The sequence below is a fragment of the Schistocerca piceifrons genome, chromosome 1 (assembly GCF_021461385.2).
Source record: "Schistocerca piceifrons isolate TAMUIC-IGC-003096 chromosome 1, iqSchPice1.1, whole genome shotgun sequence".
Taxonomy (NCBI): domain Eukaryota; kingdom Metazoa; phylum Arthropoda; class Insecta; order Orthoptera; family Acrididae; genus Schistocerca; species Schistocerca piceifrons.
In genome coordinates, this window is record NC_060138.1 from 1,109,872,575 (window position 1) to 1,109,896,924 (window position 24,350).

The following is a 24,350-nucleotide window of genomic DNA, read 5'->3' on the forward strand; positions in this document are numbered from 1 at the left end:
CTCTTTGAAGATTTCCTCCTAACAGCAGGTATTTGGTCTTTCCAGGCGCTACAGACAGTTTGGCTCCTTGGCACTGATGTTATTACTGAACAACTTTGTTACATTCAACTTCCAGGTTGCTTCCGTAGCTTCCCTTCATAGGGATCATCAGGTCGTCGGCGTATGCTGCTACTCCTACGACCTCTTCATTATCCTGTAGCTTTCCCAACACCAGGTCGACTGCTAAATCCCAGGAAACAGGACCGCTTGTGGATCCCTGTGGACAGCCTTTTGAAATTTCCTTTGTTAAAGTTTCTTCTGGGGACGACGGTGTTGGTTCTTGGTTTCCGCAGTAGTTCTTAAAGCAGATGTATAGCGATCGTTGGCAGTCCAAGATCCTCCAACGGTGAAAAAGTGATCGAACGCCCAGGAGATCTTCAGCGTTATGGCTACGACATTTTTATGTGGAGCGTTTCTTACAAGTCTTATCGCCTCATTTACAGCGTCTTCTGTTGACTTTCCGCTTCTGGAATGATATTGTTGCAGCATCATAAGAACTTTCCCTAAGCTATCGAGAAAGCAAATTGATCTGTAGACTTCGGAGATCCTTGACTCCACCCATTTTCGACGATATCACTTTTACTTTCTTCCATATATTTATATTCTTCCCCGCAGTAAACAATTGTTGTGTAGTGGGCATAAATATAAAGTAATTTTGCAAATGAAGGGCTAGTAGAACTTCAACAGGGATGTGGTCAGGGCCAGGTGATTTCTTTTCAGTTTCAATATTTCTTTTCTCACCTTCTCTTTCGAAAATGCTCAAACTCTCCAATCTCCACAGAATGTTTCCCTACTTCTGTTCCGCGGCGCACTGTGTACATCAGATTCGTTCTCTGCAGTATCGTCTGTAACTTTGTTCATCAGTAATTGTGCGGATTGCCGCCAGTTTTCCGTCATGCTAGTTTTAGAATTGATAACATTGCTGGAGATTTTATCTTTTGGCAGCAAATTTTATACAGATTACCCCATGGACCAAACCTAAGTTCTCTGCCATTAATCGGTTCCAGCTCACATTTCATGCAGTCTTTAAGTAGTTGCTTAAGGTCTCTGTATTTCCCCAGTCTCTGAGTTATTTCTTCCGCAGTGCGGCCCTTCTCCTAGAATCTTCTTGCCCTTCTGACTTCTAAATCTTTGGACACCCTCATTCCATGGTACTCGTGAACTCCAACCCGTTTGTTTATGGCAGTCTGTAACGAGCAGGTTACGAGACCCTACGACTCAGACGTCCTTTCGAGTACCCAGCTTGGCACGACACCATCTCACAGCACGGCTTCAGTCATGTCGTTCTCATGTCGACTGGCTGCTTTGTCACTGGTGAAACGTGTTGTTCACAGACGAGTCCAGATTTCCTCTGACGCAAGGTGGAGGCCGTTTTCGTGTGTGGAGACGCCACAGTGAGTGGTACCTGCCCAGTGCTGCCCAGGACATCGACAGATTCGATCAAGGCTCTGTAATCATATGATGAGACAACAGCGGAATGGATCTTGTCGTTGTCCATGATCGCCTTACCGGCAGGCAGTACATCGAAAAGAACCTTTTAGACCACTGGTGGCTGCTGCATACCGTAGTGCTCTTAAACTCTTTCTCGTGCATTATAATGCAAGCGTCCAGGTGGCGGTCGTCACCTGGGATTTCCTGCAGAGACTAGGCATTGAAGTCATGCCATGGCCTGCGGGGAGTCCCAACCTAAACTCCATTCAGCACGTGTGGGACATGCTTGACAGTCGTGATCGTACTGTTCCACCAGAGACTCTCCAAGAACTCTCAAAGGCTCTGATTGAAGAATGGGAACGTGTACTACAGAGCTACCTCCATAGCTTTATATGGGCATTTGGGGCATACAATGTAAGTTATAGTCGGTGATAAACCGCTCACGGAGGGCATACGAGTCATTAAAACTCCCACTGTCCAATGAAAAGGAGTTTTAGACATCTTTCAGACATTTCAGTTCTTATTATGTAAATGAGAGAGGATATAATGATGTTTTGCTGTGTATTTAATTTGCGAAGAATAAAGATATAACTTGGTAACATACCCAGTCCTCAATTACTGTTCACTACAGTGTGGCAGACACCCAAAGTCATGTTCCCCCAATTCTTTCGAGCAGTATAGTTGCCCTGTATTAAAAGCTACCTGTATACTTCATTTATGAAGTATTCGTAATTTCAACACAGTGTTAAATAATGTCGACGTGCTACATTTCTCAATGTGACGAGCACTGCACAAATACGTTTTATACATTTTAATGGAACGTTGACAGATTGGATGATTTATCACCAAAGATTATGTCATATGAGATACAGGAACAGTGATCATACCATGAAAAGCGATCATACCATGAAACAAAGATTCCAATGGATGTAAATTTGTGGAACAGCTTTCATGTTCTTTTGTGGCTCCTTTCGGTTGTTCCATGAGAATCATATGTTACTGCTAACGAAACAGGAATGTACCTGACATAATGCAGATATTGGCACGCAACGAGATTCACGTGTAAAAACGAGGGAGGAATGCATGTCGTCACCTTTAGCTCTTGTAAATGTCAACGACACATCTTACCTTTACAGGGCAATGTGAATCGAAACCAATTTAGTGGGAATCTGTCCCGAATGGGTAATAATAGTGACTTAAAACTATATTTTAAACTTACTGTCGATGAAAAGCAAAGGAAACAGACGAGAATCGTAATACCGACCCAGTTGCTTAACTGTCCGCCCCCGGTAGCTGAGTGGTCAGCGCGACATAATGTCAATCCTAAGGGTCCGTGTTCGATTCCCGGCTGGGTCGCAGATTTTCTCCACCCAGGGACTGGGTGTTGTGTTGTCCTGATCATCATCATTTCATCCCCAACGACGCGCGTTTCGCCGAAGTGGCGTCAAATCGAAAGACTTGCATCCGGCGAACGGTCTACCCGACGGGAGGCCCTAGTCACACGACATCTTATCTTAGTTGCTTAACTTTAACTAATTATTATTAGGCATATTCGTAAATATGCGTGCGTATCATCGTAAAGTAATTATTGCAAATACCCGCGAATATTCACAGGCCCAGTAGTACCCGTCTTGTTTGACCATAGCGGCCAGTGTTGCCTACTTCATAAAAGGAAGAACTTTCAAACCAAGTGAAAACTCTAAAAACACACCTGATCGATGTCAAGAGTGACAATGGCAGTATCAGTGGGCCAAAAAGGAGCATAATGAACAATCTGTGGGAAATCAATTCGTCATCCTGTGACATTTCAGGTGTACCGGGTAAGTCTTACCGGTAGCGAAGCATGTGTGAAATCAGTAGCTTTATATGCACTGATTTGATACTGGACCACTCGGTGTGACCAAGTACAGGTTTACCTAAACCTATATAAAGTTTACTAGCCGCACATATTTGTTCGCAGTGTTGATCAAAATCCAGAGCAGTAAAGCGAACGTCGACCATTCTGCATGGATGGTTAGATTCCATCAACTGCGGACTGGGATGGCTATAAGCGTTCTCGAAGCCAAAAATGTTTCTCACTGCAAATGGCATGTGAACACCACTGATGATGTTGCTTGGTTTTGTGGGGCGCTGAACTGCGCGGTTATCAGCGCCCATACAAATTCCCAACCTTTGCTCAGCTCAATCTCGCCACTTTCATGAATGATGATGAAATGATGAGGACAACACAAACACCCAGTCATCTCGAGGCAGGTGAAAATCCCTGACCCCGCTGGATATCAAACCCCGTGAACACCACTGTTGATATACTGAGTGGCAAGATACAGCGATAAGGCACGTTAGAACCTGTTTTACGGTGATAGCTGGCAGCTACCATGTTGACGGACTTTGGCCATATGCAGTGCTGAGGGGCGTATTAGACACCAGATGTGTGATTATTTGGAGAGTCACATAGCATACAAAATACACACATCAAAAAAAGTTTTGCATCACCCCGGTTGACTGTGGATATTTTACCACAGAAACAGTCCCTTTGACTGTTCAGAGATGTCACTAAGCCCACCCAAAGATGTAAACAACCATGCATGAGCAACACTTATTAGACGGAGGGGGTCCGACAGCCGATCAGTTCCAGTCATTCCACCAGGAAGGAGGTATAAGGCTCGTGTTGTCTGTAGTTCAACCATGCCTAGACGGTCAATAGCGCGGATCGATCGCGTCCACGTTGTTACTTGGTGCCATGAAGGGCTCTCAACAAGGGAAGTGTCCAGGCGTCTCGGAGTGAAACAAAGTGATGTTGTTCGGACATGGAGGAAATACAGAGAGACAGGAACAGTCGATGACATGCGTCGCTCAGGCCGCCCAAGGGCCACTACTGCAGTGGATGACCGCTGCCTACGGATTATGGCTCGAAGGAACCCTGACAGCAACGGCACCATGTTGAATAATGCTTTTCGTGCATCCTCTGTATGTCGCCTTACGACTCAAACTGTGCGCATTTGGCTGCATGATGCGCAACTTCACTCCTGACGTCCATGGCGAAGTCCATCTTTGCAACCACGACCCCATGCAGCACGGTAGGGATGGGCCCAAAAACATGCCGAATGGACCGCTCAGGATTGGCATCACGTTCGCTTCACCGATGAGTGCCGCTTATGCCGTCAACCAGACAATCGTTGGAAACGTGTCTGGAGGCAACCCGGTCAGGCTGAATGCGGTAGACGCACTGTCCAGCGAGTGCAGCGAGGTGGAGGTTCTCTGCTGTTTTGAGGTGCCATTATGTGAGGCTGACGTACGCCGCTGGTGGTCATGGAAGGCGCCGTAACGGCTGTACGATACGTGAATGCCATCCTCCGACCGTCAGTGCAAGCATATAGGCAGCATATTGACGAGACATTCGTCTTCACGGACGACGATTTGCGCCCCCATTGTGCACATCTTGTAAATGACTTCCTTCAGGATAACGACATCGCTCGACTAGAATGGCCAGCATGTTCTCCAGACATGAACCCTATCGAAAATGCCTGGGATAGATTGATGCCTGGGATTGATTGAAACGGGGCTTTTAATGGACGACGTGACCCACCAACCACTGAGGGATCTACGCCGAATCGCCGTTGACGAGTGGGACAATCTGAACCAACAGTGCCTTGATGAACTTTTGGATAGTATGCCACGACGAATACACGCACTCATCAATGCAAGAGAACGTGCTACTGGGTATTAGTGGTACTGGTGTGTACAGAAATCTGGACCACCACCTCTGAAGGTGTCGCTGTATGGTGGTACAGCATGCAGTGTGTGGTTTTGGTGAGCAATAAAAAGGGCGGAAATGATGTTTATATTGATCTCTATGCCAATTTTTTGCACAGGTTTCGAAACTCTTGGAGCTGAGGTGATGCAAAACTTTTTTTGATGTGTTTATGATGTTGACTCACACAGATTAACGGCAGTACAGACAGCAACCACTTTTATGAGGAGTTTCAGAGCCAGTGGTACTGAGCTTCCTATCTATTCCACTTGTTGTACTTTAGAACGGCAATACTCAGTCACATTTGGCAAGGAATATACAACATTCCTATGAAGAAAGATGGGTACCACTAGCTCCCTGAGCTTCATATTGGCTTATAATGGCAGTCAGAAAACAGGTTTGCGATATGATTGTTCTACAACTCGTTTGTCACGATATTTCAGCAATCACCATTTAAGTTTCATGGGCTCTAATAAAACCGCATGCCGGGAACAAATCCAGGGACAAATCCGTATCATCTTTAATTTAGTGTCACGACGTTCAGAGTCACCTGACGCCTTCACTCGATAGTGAATGCTCGTAGTCATATGTAGTGTGTACCATTGATTTCTTAAGAGCAATGCTGCTGAGCTAAACACAAAAACTACCACCAGGTAATATAGCAAAGCCTCCGCAACTCGTAATAACTGAACTATTAAATTTTAGGGATTGTTTTTGTTATACTCAGTTATTTAAAGCATAATGCACAATTCCGTAATTACCGTCACTTGAATATTGTCATGAATCTAATATGCGCTGTATAAAGGGTATTTCAGTGCATTTACCTTAGTTTTTGTAATGATTTCACAGATATTTTCCAATTAAAGTCACTTCCAAAGTATCAGAGAACATTACAATCGATGTGTGTGTGCCAGCCGGACTGGCCGTGCGGTTCTAGGCGCTACAGTCTGGAACCGAGCGACCGCTACAATCGCAGGTTCGAATCCTGCCTCGGGCATAGATGTGTGTGATGTCTAGGCGACTGATGACCTCAGAAGTTAAGTCGCATAGTGCTCAGAGCCATTTGAGCCAATTTGATCTGTGTGTGTTTCATTCCCAGTGAGGTACACAAATTTAATCTGTCATATGGCTAAGAATCAGTGTATGCTGTGTTAGTGAAGAACCGGTAAACTCCCAATTCTTTAAAAAATCGAACTCCAATGTATAAAATAGCTTCAAACGTCTGATTGCTTTACAAATCATTCAGCGTGTTAAATATTTGACTTCAATCATGTAAGCGAGAAAAATTTAGGAAAGGCTTGAAATTATGTGTGAAGTTTGTTGGAAGTCGATAGGTTATTTGTTCATGAGACCCAGAAAATATTAGATACAGGCTCCCAGGTAGACGCTATTTTTCTTGACTTCCGGAAGGCGTTCGATACAGTTCCGCACTGTCGCCTGTTAAACAAAATAAGAGCCTACGGGATATCAGACCAGCTGTGTGGCTGGATTGAAGAGTTTTTAGCAAACAGAACACAGCATGTTGTTATCAATGGAGAGACGTCTACAGACGTTAAAGTAACCTCTGGCGTGCCACAGGGGAGTGTTATGGGACCATTGCTTTTCACAATATATATAAATGACCTAGTAGATAGTGTCGGAAGTTCCATGCGGCTTTTCGCGGATGATGCTGTAGTATACAGAGAAGTTGCAGCATTAGAAAATTGTAGCGAAATGCAGGAAGATCTGCAGCGGATAGGCACTTGGTGCAGGGAGTGGCAACTGACCCTTAACATAGACAAATGTAATGTATTGCGAATACATAGAAAGAAGGATCCTTTATTGTATGATTATATGATAGCGGAACAAACACTGGTAGCAGTTACTTCTGTAAAATATCTGGGAGTATGCGTGCGGAACGATTTGAAGTGGAATGATCATATAAAATTAATTGTTGGTAAGGCGGGTACCAGGTTGAGATTCATTGGGAGAGTGCTTAGAAAATGTAGTCCATCAACAAAGGAGGTGGCTTACAAAACACTCATTCGACCTATACTTGAGTATTGCTCATCAGTGTGGGATCCGTACCAGATCGGTCTGACGGAGGAGATAAAGAAGATCCAAAGAAGAGCGGCGCGTTTCGTCACAGGGTTATTTGGTAACCGTGATAGCGTTACGGAGATGTTTAATAAACTCAAGTGGCAGACTCTGCAAGAGAGGCGCTCTGCATCGCGGTGTAGCTTGCTCGCCAGGTTTCGAGAGGGTGCGTTTCTGGATGAGGTATCGAATATATTGCTTCCCCCTACTTATACCTCCCGAGGAGATCACGAATGTAAAATTAGAGAGATTAGAGCGCGCACGGAGGCTTTCAGACAGTCGTTCTTCCCGCGAACCATACGCGACTGGAACAGGAAAGGGAGGTAATGACAGTGGCACGTAAAGTGCCCTCCGCCACACACCGTTGGGTGGCTTGCGGAGTATCAATGTAGATGTAGTTCTCTCATTATGAGACATTGGATGAATACAGTGTGGATAGTTTGCGCTCCTTTTTAAGCAAAACCTAGATTTTCGTCCGTTTCAATGTGGCGTAGAAAGGTATAATTTTGCAGGTACATTCAACTATATAAATATGGATATTGCCTGCAAAATATGTTGCGAATAGAATTAGTAGCAAAGAAGTAATAAATGAAAACGTTATGCCTGAGACTGAAATTTTACTGCGTGCCGTTTTATGGAAAAGTTAGTTTTTCAAGCATCTAAAAGTTTCTGACGTGGTATCTTCTGAACTAAGAGTCACAGAACAATATAATTTTGCAGGTACGCTGCAAACTGTGTTGCAGATACAGTGGGTGGTAAAGAATTAGCAATTTAAAATGTCATGGCTGATGCTCAAGTCTGACTGCACAAACAGCGAAAACATAGTAAGCGATAAACTTTTTCCCTTCCATCTTTTTGTGTGTGGGTGGGGGGGGAGGGCGAGAGGGGGGAGGGAATGTCAGAGGGAAAATGTTTCGTAAATGTTTGAAATTATGTGAAAATTTGTTGGAAGTCGCGATGAGCTCTCATTCTTAAATGGTTCAAATGGCTTTGAGCACTATGGGACTTAACTTCTGAGATCATCAGACCCATAGAGCTTAGAACTACTTAAACCTAACTAACCTAAGGACATCACACACATCCATGCCCGAGGCAGGTTCGAACCTGCGACCGTAGCGTCTCATTCTCAAATAACTCAAGATGTAATCGTGTTATTTGCGCAGCGGCAATTAGGCTCCCGCAAGACAAACACACGGTTTATAATCGTAATACTTGTCTTATTGTGTTAAATTTTTAACATACACTACTGGCCATTAAAATTGCTACACCACGAGAATGACGTGCTACAGACGCGAAATTTAACTGACAGGAAGAAGATGCTGTGATATGCAAATGATTAGCTTTTCAGAGCATTCACACAAGGTTGGCGCCGGCTGACATGAGGAAATTTTCAACACATTTCTCATACACAAACAGCACTTGACCGGCGTTATCTGGTGAAACTTTGTTGCAATGCCTCGTGTAAGGAGGAGAAATGCGTATTGTCATGTTTACGACGTTGATGGGGTGGGATTGTAGCCTATCGCGATTGTGGTTTATCGTATCGCGACATTGCCGCTCACGTCGGTCGACATCCAAGACTGTTAGCAGAATATGGAATCGGTGGGTTCAGGGGGGGGGAGGGGGGGGGGTGTAATACGGAACGCCGTGCTGGATCCGAACGACCTCGTATCACTAGCAGTCGAGATGACAGGCATCTTATCCGCATGGCTGTAACGGATTGTGCAGCCACATATCGATACCTGAGGACGTTTGCAAGACAACAACCATCTGCACGAACAGTTCGACGACGTTTGCAGCAACATCGACTATCAGCTCGGAGACCAAGGTTGCGGTTACCTTGACGCTGCATCACAGATAGGAGCGCCTGCGATGGTGTACTCAACGACGAACCTGGGTGCACGAATGACAAAACGTCATTTTTTCAGATGAAACCAGGTTCTGTTTCCTACATCATGATGGTCGCATCGGTGTTTGGCGACATCGCGGTGAACACGCATTGGAAGCGTGTATTCCTCATCGTCGTACTGGCGTATCACCCGGCGTGATGGTATGGGGTGCCATGGGTTACAAGTCTCGGTCACCTGTTGGTCGCATTAACGGCACTTCGAACAGTGGACGTTCCATTTCAGATATGTTACCACCCGTGGCTCTACCCTTCATTCGATCCCTGCGAAACCCCACACTTCAGCAGGATAATGCACGACCGCTTGTTCCGGGTACTGTACGGGCCTTTCTGGACACAGAAACTGTTAGACTGCTGCCCTGGTCAGCACATTCTCCAGATCTCATACCATTTGAAAATGTCTGGTCAATGGTGGCCGAGCAACTGGCTCGTCACAATACACCAGGCACTATTCTTGATGAACTGTGGTATCGTGTTGAAGCTGCATGGGCAGCTGTACCTGTACACGCCATCCAAGCTCTGCTTGACTCAACGCCTAGACGTATCAATGCCGTTATTACGGCCAGAGTTGGTTGTTCTGGGTACTGATCTCTCAGATTCTATGCACCCAAATTGCGTGAAAATGTAATCACATGTCAGTTCTAGTATAATATATTCGGCCAATGAATATCCGTTTATCATCTGCATATCTTCTTGGTGTAGCAATTTTAATGGCCAGTAGTGTAACATTATACCTTTTAGCGAATGGATTATGACAGCATTTTAAATTTTTAAATTCACGCAAAAATTGCTCGAAATATTAAAAATCTAAACTCTGTTGCTCCTGGGAACGACTGAATAGACAGCCTGCGCCTAGTATCGGGTTCCGAGACAGCGATTTATAAATGTAGATCTTCCATTGTTTCAAACGAAAATGGTCCAGTTCGTGACATACCTTCAAATGCAGAGTACGAGACTAGTACGTCGGCGTAAGAACCATGGCCCGCGTCCGGGGCGTCGGTAATGATGTTGCTTATGTTCACGCCGAGATCAAGGCCCCGTCCTCTACTTGCCTGCAACCAAAAACAGCTCAGCCAAAATTTATAGCGTAAGCAGGTGATCTGATGATTCTGCAGTATGTAACAGAGAGGATATTGACGCTCAGTCGTTTTTACAACATGTTATTCATTCTTTACATTGAACAAGCAATATAGCAAACCAGAGAGAAATTCGGGAAATGAATTAGAGTATAGAGAGAAGAAACAAAAAATTTAAGGTTGGCCGATGGTACTGCAGTTCTTTTAGAGATGGCAGAGGCGTAGCAAAATCATTTGAATGGAATGGATAGTATCTTGAAAAAGAAGTTATAAGATGAACATCAACAAAAGCAAATCGTAGTGTAACCTCCCCCTCACTTATCGGCCTTAATGACAGTAAAAATTAAACCCCGTGTACCTAATGGAAATTTGGGAAAAGCAATCGTCACCGAAGTTAACCTGTCGGTAAAGAGGGAGGAAAGGGTTACATCTAAATGAAAGGACAAATTCAAATGAAATTGGTGGAAATTAATTTTGAGAAGGGGTAAAGTTAATAAAGTAAGTAAATGTGCGGTCGTTACGTTAACGATTAACTGGCGTTAATTAGATATTTGACATTTGGGGAAAATTACGGTCGCCAGTCCTATGGACAACTACTATAATAACTGAAAATGAAAGATTAATGCACATATAATTAGCACTAAAAGCGTGGTAACTGAAGGTTGACACATGTTGTGTGAAAACTGAATGTTTGTCAGAAGTAATAAATTTCGCTACACTCTGACTTAATTTAGCAAAAGAACTAATAAAACCAGAAAATTAGAAGTTAATTTAGTGACTGAAATTAATAGTGAACTTTGTTTCTGAAGCACTACGAAATTCAGTAAAATATGGTTAGTCTTGCGCTACCTCAACAATCATTTCAAAAGCTACTTGAATCTACGTTATTTAGAAATAAGAGATTTAACTTTGAATTTGAATTAAATGATTCTGAACAATTAACAATAGTAAAATTTAGTACGTACCAAGCTGAGCTGCAGTCACAGGTAAGCTAAAATATGGTAACAAAACTCGCACTCTTAATTTCTACTTGTGTAATATAAATATTGTAGCCAGCTATGAATACTTTAACTGAACTTTGAAATTGTGCAACCGTTTGAAAAGCTGAGGTCTGCCATACAGTTCTAAAACTTGACGTGCTTTTAGTCTTGCTTGTTGGTTGATTGAAGGTTTGAAGTAGTCGATCGAGGAGGTGACGACAGTCACTCACTGTCGGCCGCCGCTGTTGCAGAAGCTGGATGTTGGCGCGCCTCCTTCTCGACACTGTCACCAGGCGAAACGGGCTCTTGATGTGCGCCAGCTAATGCTTCCCGTCCGCGACACCGTGTCAGAAACTATCATAGCAAGTCGAGCGCAATTACATGCTGTCAAACCCCGAGAGCGCGGCAAATCTACATCTACATCCATACTCCGCAAGCCACCTGACGGTGTGTGGCGGAGCGTCACACAATACACCTGCTCCACCGCCCTACTCCAGCCAGACTCTCTCTGCCCGCGCTCCATGTGGCAGAGTTAACACTACCAAAGATCCTAAACACTTTGGTTCTCCACATGACCTATCGATGTAATCGTTCGATAGCATAGTTTCCCCTAGGCCAGACCCAGCGTAAAAATAAATAATATTTACAAAACAAACCAATCATATATATAACAATTACAATACACAAAGACACAGAAATGTCATATCTTCAGGTAACAAAACAAGGAAAAAAATTTATAGTACAACAGATGGAAATAGGAGGATATGCATTTCCAGCGTTACAGTCGGTAATGGAATGTTGTTGAATTAAATGAGGTGATGATGAGAGAATTACATGCTGAAGGCTCTGTGTGTAGATCGAATAACTAATGAATTACATAGGGGAAAAATAGATGTATGACACAACTGGTCTAAAGCAAGGATTAATTCGACAGAACACTTTCTTTGTTATCAAGGAGTAGTTCATTTGGTAATGGAGGGAACTCTGTGGGGAAAAACTGTTACAGAGAAACCGTGGTTTGACTACAGGAAACACTTTGAAATGGATGTAGATTACAAAATGGTTCAAATAAATGGCTCTGACCACTATGGGACTTGACATCTGTGGTCACCAGTCCCCTAGATCTTAGAACTACTTAAACCTAACTAACCTAAGGACATCACACACATCCATGCCCAAGGCAGGATTCGAACCTGTGACCGCAGCGGTCACACGGTTCCAGACTGAAGCGCCTAGAACCGCACGGCCACACCGGCCGGCTGTAGATTGCAGTAACAGTACAGAGTTGAAGCGATTTTCTCAGGACGGACTAGCGTGACAGCTGCATCAAGATCACAACAACAACACCAATAACACAGAAAAATTAATTTTTTCCAACATCTCACTCCGAGAAATCTGTCGTTACAGATGAATGCGCCAATACCAAGTCGACCTTCATTTATTACTTCGTATGATCAAAGGCTAATAAGTTTTCTTGAATCTTTATTCTTGATCTAAATAAGGGCTAGTGCTGACATCCCCTATGTAAAGTTCTCTGCCTCGTGGTGACTGGGTGTTGTGTGATGTACTTAGGTTATTTAGGTTTAAGTAGTTCTAAGTTCTAGGGAACTGATGACCATAGATGTTAAGTCCCACAGCGCTCAGAGCCATTTGAACCATTTGCACCCTTTGTAAAGACAGAAGCCTAGGTGGATGGGCTGTCTGCCGTGAAGCGAGCCCCTAGCCCAGTGTTGCGCCTGGCCGTCCACCTGCCACTACTTTCTCCTGATGCTTACCATAACCAGGAGCATTTCAACATGCAGGCACAACAAAAAGTCCACTATGCCGAGTATAAATATTGGTCATTAGGCCAGGTTCGTCATCGGTCACTGCCGCCAGGGCGTCATCCTGACTTGACCACCTGCTAGGGGTGCAACCGCAGCCTGATGGAACAACCGGAATGAGGACCACCCAGCCACCAAACCAATGGGCGACTGCCAGCCACGGTCTGCCAGCTGCCGGTCTGGGGTTTGTTCTCTGGATGTCTGCACTCGTCAGTTGCCACGGCTGTGCGGGCGGCTGCATCAGCTCTGAAGTTGCTCACCCACAACTGGGACCACTGACTACACAAGGTCGTCTCAGAACTGAGCCTAACAGTAGATAGCATCATACGACAATGCTTCACGCTGCCGATCTTTAGGTAATGTCCACCTTCTAAGCACCGTCACGTGAGAGCTTGGGCTTGTAATACACTACTAGCCATTAAAATTGCTACACCACGAAGATGGCGTACTACAGACGCGAAATTTGACCGACAAGAAGAAAATGCTGGGATTTGTTTATGATTAGCTTTTCAGAGCATTCACACAAGGGTGGCGCCGGTGGCGACACATACAACGTGCTGACATGAGGAAAGTTTCCAACCGATTTCTCATACACAAACAGCACTTGACCGGCGTTGCCTGGTGAAACGTTGTTGTGATGCCTCGTAAGGAGGAGAAATGCACACCATCACGTTTCCGACTTTGATAAAGATCGGATTGTAGCCTATCGCGATTGCGGTTTATCGTATCGCGACATTGCTGCTCGCGTTGGTCGAGATCCAATGACTGTTAGCAGAATATGGAACCGGTGGGTTCATGGGGGTAATACGGAATGCCGTACTGGATCCCAACGGCCTCGTTTCGCTAGCAGTCGAGATGACAGGCATCTTATCCTCATTGCTGTAAGTGATCGTGCAGCCACGTCTCGACTCGATCCTTGAGTCAACACATGGGGACGTTTGCAAGACAACAACTATCTACACGAACAGTTCGACGACGTTTGCAGTAGCATGGACTATCACCCGGTGTGATGGTATGGGGTGCCATTGGTTACACGTCTCGGTCACCTCTTGTTCGCATTGACGGTACTTTGAACAGTGGACGTTAAATTTCCGATGTGTTACGACTCGTGTTTCTACCTTTCATTCGATCCCTGTGAAACTGTACATTTCAGCATGATAATGCACGCTCGCATGTTGCAGGTCCTGTACGGGCCTTTCTGGATACAGAAAATGTTCGACTGCTGTCCTGGCCAGCACATTCTCCAGATCTCACACCAATTGAAGATGTCTGGTCAGGGGTGGCCGAGCAACTGGCTCGTCACAATACGCCAGTCACTACTCTTGATGAACTGTGCTATCGTGTTGAAGCTGCATGGGCAGCTGTGCCTGTACACGCCATCCAAGCTCTGTTTGACTCAATGCCCAGGCGTATCAAGGCCGTTATTACGGCCAGAGGTGGTTGTTCTGGGTACTGATTTCTCAGGATCTATGCACCCAAACTGCGTGAAGATGTAATCACATGTCATTTCTAGTACAATATGTTTGTCCAATGAATACATATGTGCAGCTTCTCACTCATTCTGATCCGCCACTCTCCACCCTCAGTGATGTCAGAAATATTGATGGAGACGGAAATAGTGATTCGACATTTGCAGCATCGAGGAGCAACGATGGCAAGAGCAATGGAAGGTAACAAGTAAGTTACTAACTCTAGTTTTCTGTTTGTGCTTGCATGGTGGTTACCCTTCCCCTCCTTTGGGTATTGTTCATTTGTGCTTTTGGTAGTAACAGACAGTAATCAAAATGGCGCCAGAGTGAAAGGTTTCAACGATCAAGATCCGTACCCAAAGACTGGAAAGCTGCACAGGTCACACCAATATTCAAGGAAGGTAGTAGGAGTAATCCACTAAATTACAGGCCCGTATCGTTAACGTCGATATGCAGCAGGATTTTAGAACATATATTGTGTTCGAACATTATTAATTACCTCGAAGGAAACGGTCTATTGACACACAGTCAACATTGGTTTAGAAAACATCGTTCTTGTGAAACACAACTAGCTCTTTATTCTCATGAAGTGCTGAGTGCTATTGACAAGGGATTTCAGATCGATTCCGTATTCCTGGATTACGGGAAGGGTTTTGACACTGTACCACACAAGCGGATCGTAGTAAACGTGCTTATGGAATATCGTCTCAGTTATGTGACTGGATTTGCGATTTCCTGTCAGAGAGGTCACAGTTCGTAGTAATTGACGAAAAGTCATCGAGTAAAACAGAAGTGATTTCTGGCGTTCCCCAAGGTATCGTTGTAGGCCCTTTGCTGTTCCTTATCTATATAAACGATTTGGGAGACAATCTGAGTAGCCGTATCCGGTTGGTTACAGATGACGCTGTCGTTTATTGCCTAATACAGTCATCAGAAGATCAAAACAAACTGCAAAACGAGTTAGAAAAAATATCTGAATGGTGCGAAAAGTGGCAGTTGACCCTAAATAACGAAAACTATGAGGTCACCCACAGGAGTACTAAAAGGAACTCGTTAAACTTCGGTTACACGATAAATCAGTCTAATCTAAAAGCCTTAAATTCAACTAAATACCTAGATATTACAATTACGAACAACTTAAACTGGAAGGAACACATAGAAAATGTTGTGGGGAAGGCTAACCAAAGACTGCGCCGGCCCGGGTGGTCGAGCGGTTCTAGGCGCTACAATCTGGAACCGCGCGACTGCTACGGTCGCAGGTTCGAATCCTGCCTCGGGCATGGGTGTGTGTGATGTCATTAGGTTAGTTAGGTTTAAGTAGTTCTAAGTTCTAGGGGACTGACGACCTCAGAAGTTAAGTCCCATAGTGCTCAGAGCCATTTGAACCATTTAACCAAAGGCTGCGTTTTGTTGGCAGGACACTTAGAAAATGTAACAGACCTACTAAGGAGACTGCCTACACTACGCTTGTCCGTCCTCTTTTAGAATGCTGCTGCGCGGTGTGGGATCCTTACCAGGTAGGAGTGACGGAGTACATCGTAAAAGTTCAAAGAATGGCAGCACGTTTTGTATTATCACGAAATATGAGAGAGAGTGTCACAGAAAACGTGGTGTCACCGCCAGACACCACACTTGCTAGGTGGTAGCCTTTAAGTCGGCCGCGGTCCGTTGGTATACGTCGGACCCGCGAGTCGCCACTGTCAGTGACTGTAGACCGAGCGCCGCCACACGGCAGGTCTAGAGAGACTCACTAGCACTCGCCCCAGTTGTACAGCCGACTTTTCTACCGATGGTTCACCGTCTATATACTTTATCATTTGCAGAGACGACAGTTTAGCATAGCCTTCAGCTACGTCATTTGCTACGACCTAGCAAGGCGCCATATTCTTCAAGAATGTATTCTGAACAGATAATATTGTGAATCATGTACCGTCAAGAGCGACTCTCATCATTAATGGATTAAAGTTAAGTATGAAACTAATTACGTCCACTTTCTGAATTCTAATTCCTTGTCATGTTCCAGACCTCACGTCAGTATAGTCCTTCCCTCCTCACCCCAGCCTGCACGAGCTATAACACGTGCATTTCGGCCTCCACTAGTAACACGTACTGGCTCTTCTGCCAATACAACAGAAATGATACAGGGTTTGGGCTGGAAATCATTAAAAGATAGGCGTTTTTCGTTGCGACAAAACCTTCTCCCGAAATTCCAGTCACCAGATTTCTCCTCAGAATGCGAAAATATTTTGCTGACACCGACCTACATAGGGCGGATCGATCACCACGACAAAATAAGGAAATCAGAGCTCGTACGGAAAGATACAGGTGTTCTTTCTTTCCGCGCGCTATACGAGATTGGAATATAGAGAATTGTGAAGGTGGTTCGATGATGCCTCTGCCAGGCACTTAAATGTGATTTGCAGAGTATCCATGTAGATGTAGATATAGATCTGTATCAGGTTGCTCAAATGCAAGCTGATAATTAAGAGTTACATAAAGAACTTGGAAGTCTTGAGGAGAACAGAAGGGAACAGTCTGCATATGACATGCCCCCTCCCCCCCCCCCCCTCCCCCCCCCCCCCCCCCCCCCCCCCCTCCTGCGCTGTTCTGGAGACCAGTGCCGCTTATTAAGGAACGCCTTTTTCGCTTAGCTCAGAGGAAGATATTTTTACTTTCATAGACAACTTATCGACAGCTGAAGAATTGGTATAGGGGGCAGGTGGTTTGGAATGAAGAACAGCAGCTAAGTATGACTCGATTAAAGCTGTCAGGGGTTGCGAGGTCGCATGTAATGGACCGCTAAAAAGTTGCTATACAACTTCTAGGAGCAGTTGGTGGAACGGTGCAGAAGTTTTATAGCGAACTCTTTACTGGTACAGTGCAGAAAGACGGAGAGTCTGTAGACCTGTAGACTTTTCTTCGATGAAATCAGGAAACTGAAAGTCAACACGCAACATCACCAACAGGCTCATTCAAAAGGAAGCAGAACAGAGGAGGTTAGACAGTTTTTTGTGGAATTTTTAAGCCGAAATTTCACATAAGGCACGAGTGGAGCTCCTACAGATCTTGAATGAAGGAGTAACAACTGCAGAGTGTCAGCGGAGACTAATAAGTGACCAGGAAAATTAAAGGAACGTGGTCTTTATAGCGGAAAAGGTCTGCTTTCATTGTGGTGAAGTTGTTCACAGTTGGCGAAATCGCAGAAAACCTCAGTGCGGTAAATGTTAGAAAGCTGGTCAGTCAGCATGACCGAGAATGTTTGCTTAGGTTTCCACAAGCTCAAGGAAGATGGTCTCTGGACAGAGCCCATGTCCTCGCATTAAGCTGAAACGGGAACGGTGCGGCCACTGTGCAGTGTTCTCAGTAATTGGGAATACAGGGTATCTGAGTGCTGGATCAATGGCAGACTATTTCTTAATCAGGTTTGCAGGAACAAGGCCACGTAAATTTTTACTGGATACGGGATCAAATAGCAAGGCAAGGTGTACCTAATATGAGAAACGTGATCCGCCTCATTGGGGATTGAGTGGAAGAGGTACGGGTAGTATTCATTAGCTTACTTCGGCGCGGATGACTTCCGGGATTGAATGGAACTACTTCCTCGTATTGGCATACTTGGACTGGATTTCACAGGAAAGCATTAGGCCTAAGTCGTTTTGGAACAGCTTACATTATAGCTAGGTGGAACATCATTTCGTGTAGATTTTACTACCAGAAAAACGGTAATGACACCTGGTATGTCCCAAATGTTGGTAAAAGCCATGTTAACTAGACGCAAAGTCCCGTACACTCGACGCGAAGTATGTAACACCGAAAGGTACACGGAAGTTAGTGTGGGTGGATGTGGAGCGTATTTAACAGTAAATACGTTATGTGTAGACTTAGAGAAAGCTTTCGACAATGCTGACTGGAATACTCTCTTTCAAATTCTGAAGGTGGCAGGGGTAAAATACAGGGAGTGAAAGGCTACTTACAGTTTGTACAGAAACCAGATGGCAGTTATAAGAGTCGATGGGCAAGAAAGGGAAGCAGTGGTTGGGAAGGGAGTGAGACAGGGTTGTAGCCTGTCCCCGATGTTATTCAATATGTATATTGAGCAAGCAGTAAAGGAAACAAAAGAAAAATTCGGAGTAGGTATTAAAGTCCATGGGGAAGAAATAAAAACGTTGAGATACGCCGATGACATTGTAATTCTGTCAGAGACAGCAAAGGACTTGGAAGAGCGGTTGAACGGAATGGACAGTGTCTTGAAAGGAGGATACAAGATGAACATCAACAAAAGCAAAACGAGGATAATGGAATGTAGTCGAATTAAGTCGGGGGATGCTGAGGAATTAGATTACGAAATGAGACACTTAAAGTAGTAAAGGAGTTTTGCTATTTGGGGAGAAAAATAACTGATGATGGTCGAAGTAGAGAGGACATAAAAAGTAGACTGGCAATGGCAAGGAAAGCGTTTCTGTAGAAGAGAAATTTGTTAACATCGAGTATAGATTTAAGTGTCAGGAAGTCGTTTCTGAAATTATTTGTATGGAGTGTAGCCATGTATGGAAGTGAAACATGGACGATAAATAGTTTGGACAAGAACAGAATAGAAGCTTTCGAAATGTGGTGCTACAGAAGAATGTTGAAGATTAGATGGGTAGATCACATAACTAATGAGGAGGTATTGAATAGAATTGGGGAGAAGAGGAGTTTGTGGCACAACTTGACAAGAAGAAGGGACCGGTTGGTAGGACATGTTCTGAGGCATCAAGGGATCACAAATTTTGCATTGGAGGGCAGCGTGGAGGGTAAAAATCGTAGAGGGAGACCAAGAGATGAATACACAAGCAGATTCAGAAGGATGTAGGTTGCAGTAAGTACTCGGAGATGAAGAAGCTTGCACAGGATAGAGTAGCATGGAGAGCTGCATCAAACCAGTCTCAGGACTGAAGACAACAACAACAACAACGTTATGTGTAGTTGACGCTTTGTCAGAAAACGAAGAACTGGAAGAAGCACAGTGCTTTGTACGCTATAATTCGTTGTATGTACACGAGAGTGAGGGGACCTACCTAGCGCCAACATATTTTTGGCCTATGGAAGTACAGCCATACAAGATGAAATGATAGCCAGTCTCATGGTATTAAAGTAAGATGAATGAGACAGAAATTATAGTTTAAAGCGTTCTACGTAGGGTCAGGCTGCTAGTTAAAGCACAATGTTTGGGAAAGTATCATATTAGCAAGCAAAGGATGGGAAGGTAATTGAAGAACTATTGTTGGACTACGAAAAGTTATGCATCACTCATGGACCGTGTAAAAGACACAACATAGGATTTTGTAATTGAAAAAGTGTCATGATGATCTCTCCGTTGGCAAAAGATTTCAGACTAGTCCTTCAATCGGATCTCTGGGATGAGACTGCCAAAGGGGAGTTAATCATGAGAGTAAGATTTAATGAGCAACGAAAGGGTAACGTTCTACGAATTAATCAGAAATTTGAACGTGTTGTGGAAGTTAGATAATCTTAAAAGGGAAATGCTGAAGCTTAGTCTAGATAGGAAGGGATTCAGTCAAATGAAATAGAAAGAAGTCAAGGATCTCAAGTCAGACGAATGTATGAGAATTTCTACAGCAGCAGAAAATAGTATAACCGGAGTTGTATTTATTATGAATAGGAAGATAGGGCACAGAGTAAGTCACTGGGAACAGTTCAGTGACAGGGTTGTTCCCATGACAATCGACAGCAAACCAACATCGTCAACAATAGTTCAGGTGTATATACCGACGACGCGAGCTGAAGATGAAGAGACAAGAAGGTCTATGAGGATACTGAACGGTTAATTTATTACGTAATGGGAGATGAAAATCTAATAGTCATGAGGGACTCAAATGCGGTTGTATGTGAAGGAGGTGAAGAAACGGCTACGGGAGAGTATGGTCTTTGTACTAGGAGTGAATAAGGAGAAAGACTAACCGAGTTTTGCAATAAATTGCAGCTGGTAATAGCGAATACTCTGTTCAATAATGACAAGAAGAAGGCGTATACTTGGAAAAGGCCAGGAGGTACAGGAAGATACATCGTAGTCAGGCACAGATTCCGAAATCCGATATTGGATTGTAAGGGATACCGAGAAGCAGATACAGATTGAGATCACCATTTAGAAATGACGAAGAGTAGGCTGAAGTTTAATGGACTTGTCAGAAAGTATCAATGCACGAAAAGGTGGGATACGGAAGTACTAGTAATGAAGAGGTACGCTTGGCATTCTTTGAGGATTCTGATATTGTGATAATGATTAGCTCATCAAGTAGATGAGTTGAAGAGGAATGGAGATCTTTAAAAAGAGAAAACACAAAACTTGGAAATAAAAACGTATGTACAAAGAAATAAAATGAAAGAGTTAAGAGACTTTACCAGTCTCATACAAATATGATTTTATGTATATAGACTGAAGTGGCGAGTGAAAATTTGTACCTTGGCCGGAAATCGAACCTGGGTCTCCTGCTTGCTAGGCAGGTGCCTTGGACACTAAGTTAGCTTAGTGGCCAACGCACCTTCCTACTAAGCAGGAGACTTGGGTTCGATTCCCGACCTTGGTACAAATCTTCACTTGTCGCTTCAGTCTGTATACATAAAATCATATCTGTATGAGACTAGTGTAGTCTCTGAAATTGAGTAATTTCATTTGTTTACGTACGTGCACCTGGGTTTCAGGCTGGATCGCCCATTTGCCCTCGATGCTGCGGTGTTATTCCAGAACATGGAGAGTCTCGGCAATTATGTTCATGTCTAAGGGTGAATATAAAGTAAACTGGAGCAGCAGTGAAAATTTGGATGGAGGAGGGAGACTTGCCAGTGTAATCCATGAACTGCTGTGCCAAGGTGGCTTAGTGCCTAGCGCACCTGCCTAGTAAGCAGGACACTGGGTTCGATTCCCAAACTTGTACAACTTTTCACTCGCTGCTTCAGTCTATATTCATAAAACAGGTACAAGGAAGGTAACTGCGAAGAAACCATGGGTAACAGAAGAAAAAGTTCAGTTGATCGGCAAGAGAAGGAAGTAGAAAAATGTTCTGGGAAATTCAGGAATACAGAAATACAAGTCATCAAGAAACTGAAAAAGGAATCATAGTCGGAAGGACTGGCTCTCGATACAGAAAACTAAAAGTAACCTTTGGTGAAATTAAAAGCAGGGGCGGTGACATTAAGGGTGCAATGCAATTCCGCTGTTAAATGCGGAGGAGGCAGCGAATAGGTGGAAAGGTTACACTGAAGACCTCTACGAAGGGGAGTACCTGTCCTAGGACGTGGCGCAAGAAGATGGACGATCTAGTATTAGAATCACAATTTGAAAGAGCTTTGGATGACTTAAGATCAAATAAGGCGGAAGGGATAGCCAGCATTTCATCGGAAGTTCTAAAATCATTAGAGAAAGCGCCAACAAACCGACTATTTACGTTGGTGTGTAGAATACATGTGACTGGCAATATATCAACAGACTTCCACAAAAACATCATCAACATGATTCCCAAGATTCCAAGAGCAGACAACTTAAGAACTAATGCATCGAAGTTGCTGATAAGCATAATATACAGTAGAATGAAAAAAGCTGAGGATCTGTTAGATGACTATCAGTTTGGCTTTAGAAAAGGTAAAGGCACTAGAGAGGCAGTTCTTACTTTGTGGCTGACAATGCGAGCAAGACTGAAGGAAAAATCAAGACACGTTCATAGTATTTGTTGACCCACAAAAAAGTTTGACAATGTCAAAGATACAAGATGTTCGAACTTAATGAGAAAAATAGGGGTAACCTATAGGGTAAGACAGGTAAATACAATATGTACAAGAATCAAGAAGGTAGAATAAGACTAAAACTAAGAATGAAATGCTCAGCTTAAAAAGGAAATAAGGTAGGCATGTAGTCTTTTTCCCCCACTATTCAGCCTATACAACGAAGAAGCAACGACGGAAATAAAAGAAAGGCTCAAGAGTAGGATTAAAATTCAAGGTGAAAGAATTCCCTGATGACATTGCTGTCTTAAATGAAAGAGAAGGAGACTGATAAAAATCTGTCGAATGGAATGAACAGTCTAATGAGTAGAGAATATGGATAGAGAGTAAACCGAAGAAAGACGAAAGTAATGAGAAGTAGCAGAAACTTAATTTCAGGATTGGTGATTACGAAGTAGATGAAGTTAAGAAATTATGCTACATAGGCAGCAAAACAACGCATGATGAATGGAGCAAGGAGGACATAAGAATCAGTTTAACACAGACAAAAAAGGCATTGCTGGCCAAGAGAAGTCTATTAGTATCAAACATAGACCTTAATTTGAGGAAGAAATTTCTTAGAATGCATGTTTGAAGCACAGCATATGGGAAAACTGAAACAGAAGAGAATCGAAGCGTTTGAGATGTGGTGCTACAGGCGATTGTGGAAATCAGTTGGATTGATAAAGTACAGAATGAGGAGGTCCTCCACAGAGTCGGTGAGGGAAGGAATATATGAAAACATTGATAGGAAGAAGGGATAGAATGATAGGACATCTGTTAATAAGTTAGAAAATAACTTCCATGGTAAGAGATGTACTGCTACAATGTGAAGGTGCGCTATATGACAACCAGAGGAGTCCTGCTAGGAAGTGGCATCCCAGAGTATCACTCCTATTGTCGGGCCATGTGGCAGGTGACAGGTTGGTACCCCATCACTGTCTGGGGCGTCTATAAACACGTCTTTGCTGGCCATCAGGGCACAGTACAAAGCGGGAGTCGTCACAGAAGACAGTTCTACCCCAACTAATGAGATTCCAGCCAGAAGACGTGCCTGAAAACGCTCTGGACAGCAATGGGATGTCAACCTGGTTGTCACCTGCCAAACGGCCTGACAACCAGGGCCGGCCGGGTTGGCCCAGCGGTTCTAGGCGCTTCAGTCTGGAACCGCGCGACCGATACGGTCGCAGGTTCGAATCCTGCCTCGGGCATGGATGTGTGTGATGTCCTTGGGTTAGTTCGATTTAAGTAGTTCTAAGTTCTACGGGACTGATGACCTCAGATGTTAAGTCCCATAGTTCTCAGAGCCATTTGAACCATCTGACAACCAGGAGTGGGGTTTCATTTCTTTTCATACCAGGACCTCTTTGTTTGTCATCTGTAGTACCTTTAGCGCACAGCGGTACGTCGACGATATTCTGCACCCTGTTTTGTTGTTCTTCATGGCAAGCAATACTGCGCTCACATTTCAGCAACATAATGCTCGTCCACATGTGGCAAGAGTTTCTATTGCTTGCCTCCATGCTTGCCAAACATACCATGGCCACCAAGGTCGCCATATCTCTCCTCCACTGAGAACGTTTGGAACATTATGGGCAGGGCCATCTCGGTATTTTGCTGATCTAACGCGCCGACTGGACTGAATTTGGTACGATTGAGAAGGCTGTGTATGTAAGGCTAATTGATCATTTTATATCACAAATGCACAGTTCGGTTTTAGAAATCGTTTAACAACTGAAAATGCTATATTCTCTTTTGTCTGTGAGATACTGGATAGGTTAAACAAAAGGTTTCGGACGCTAGGCATATTTTTTGAGTTAACTAAAGCGTTTTATTCCCTTTATCACAAAATATTGCTCCAGAAGTTGGATCACTACAGAGAACAGGGAGTAGCTCACAATTGGTTCACCTCATGCTTTAAAAACAGACAACAAAAGGTCATTATTCACAGAGTTGAGAATGACTGTGATGTAGGGTCTGAGTGAGCTATGGTCAAATGTGGGGTGCCCCAGGGATCAGTGTTGGGGCCACTCCTGTTCCT

General features: G+C 44.0%; 1 protein-coding gene across 1 annotated transcript in view; it reads right to left on the minus strand.

Annotated features, from left to right (window-relative positions):
• The window catches only part of LOC124778021 (caspase-1-like), a 78,136-nt gene that overhangs the window by 10,788 nt on the left and 42,998 nt on the right, over positions 1–24,350 (minus strand). Inside the window, exon 3 of the mRNA XM_047253603.1 lies at positions 10,138–10,255. Coding sequence (XP_047109559.1) covers positions 10,138–10,255 — 118 coding nt within the window. The remainder of the gene's footprint in view (positions 1–10,137; positions 10,256–24,350) is intronic.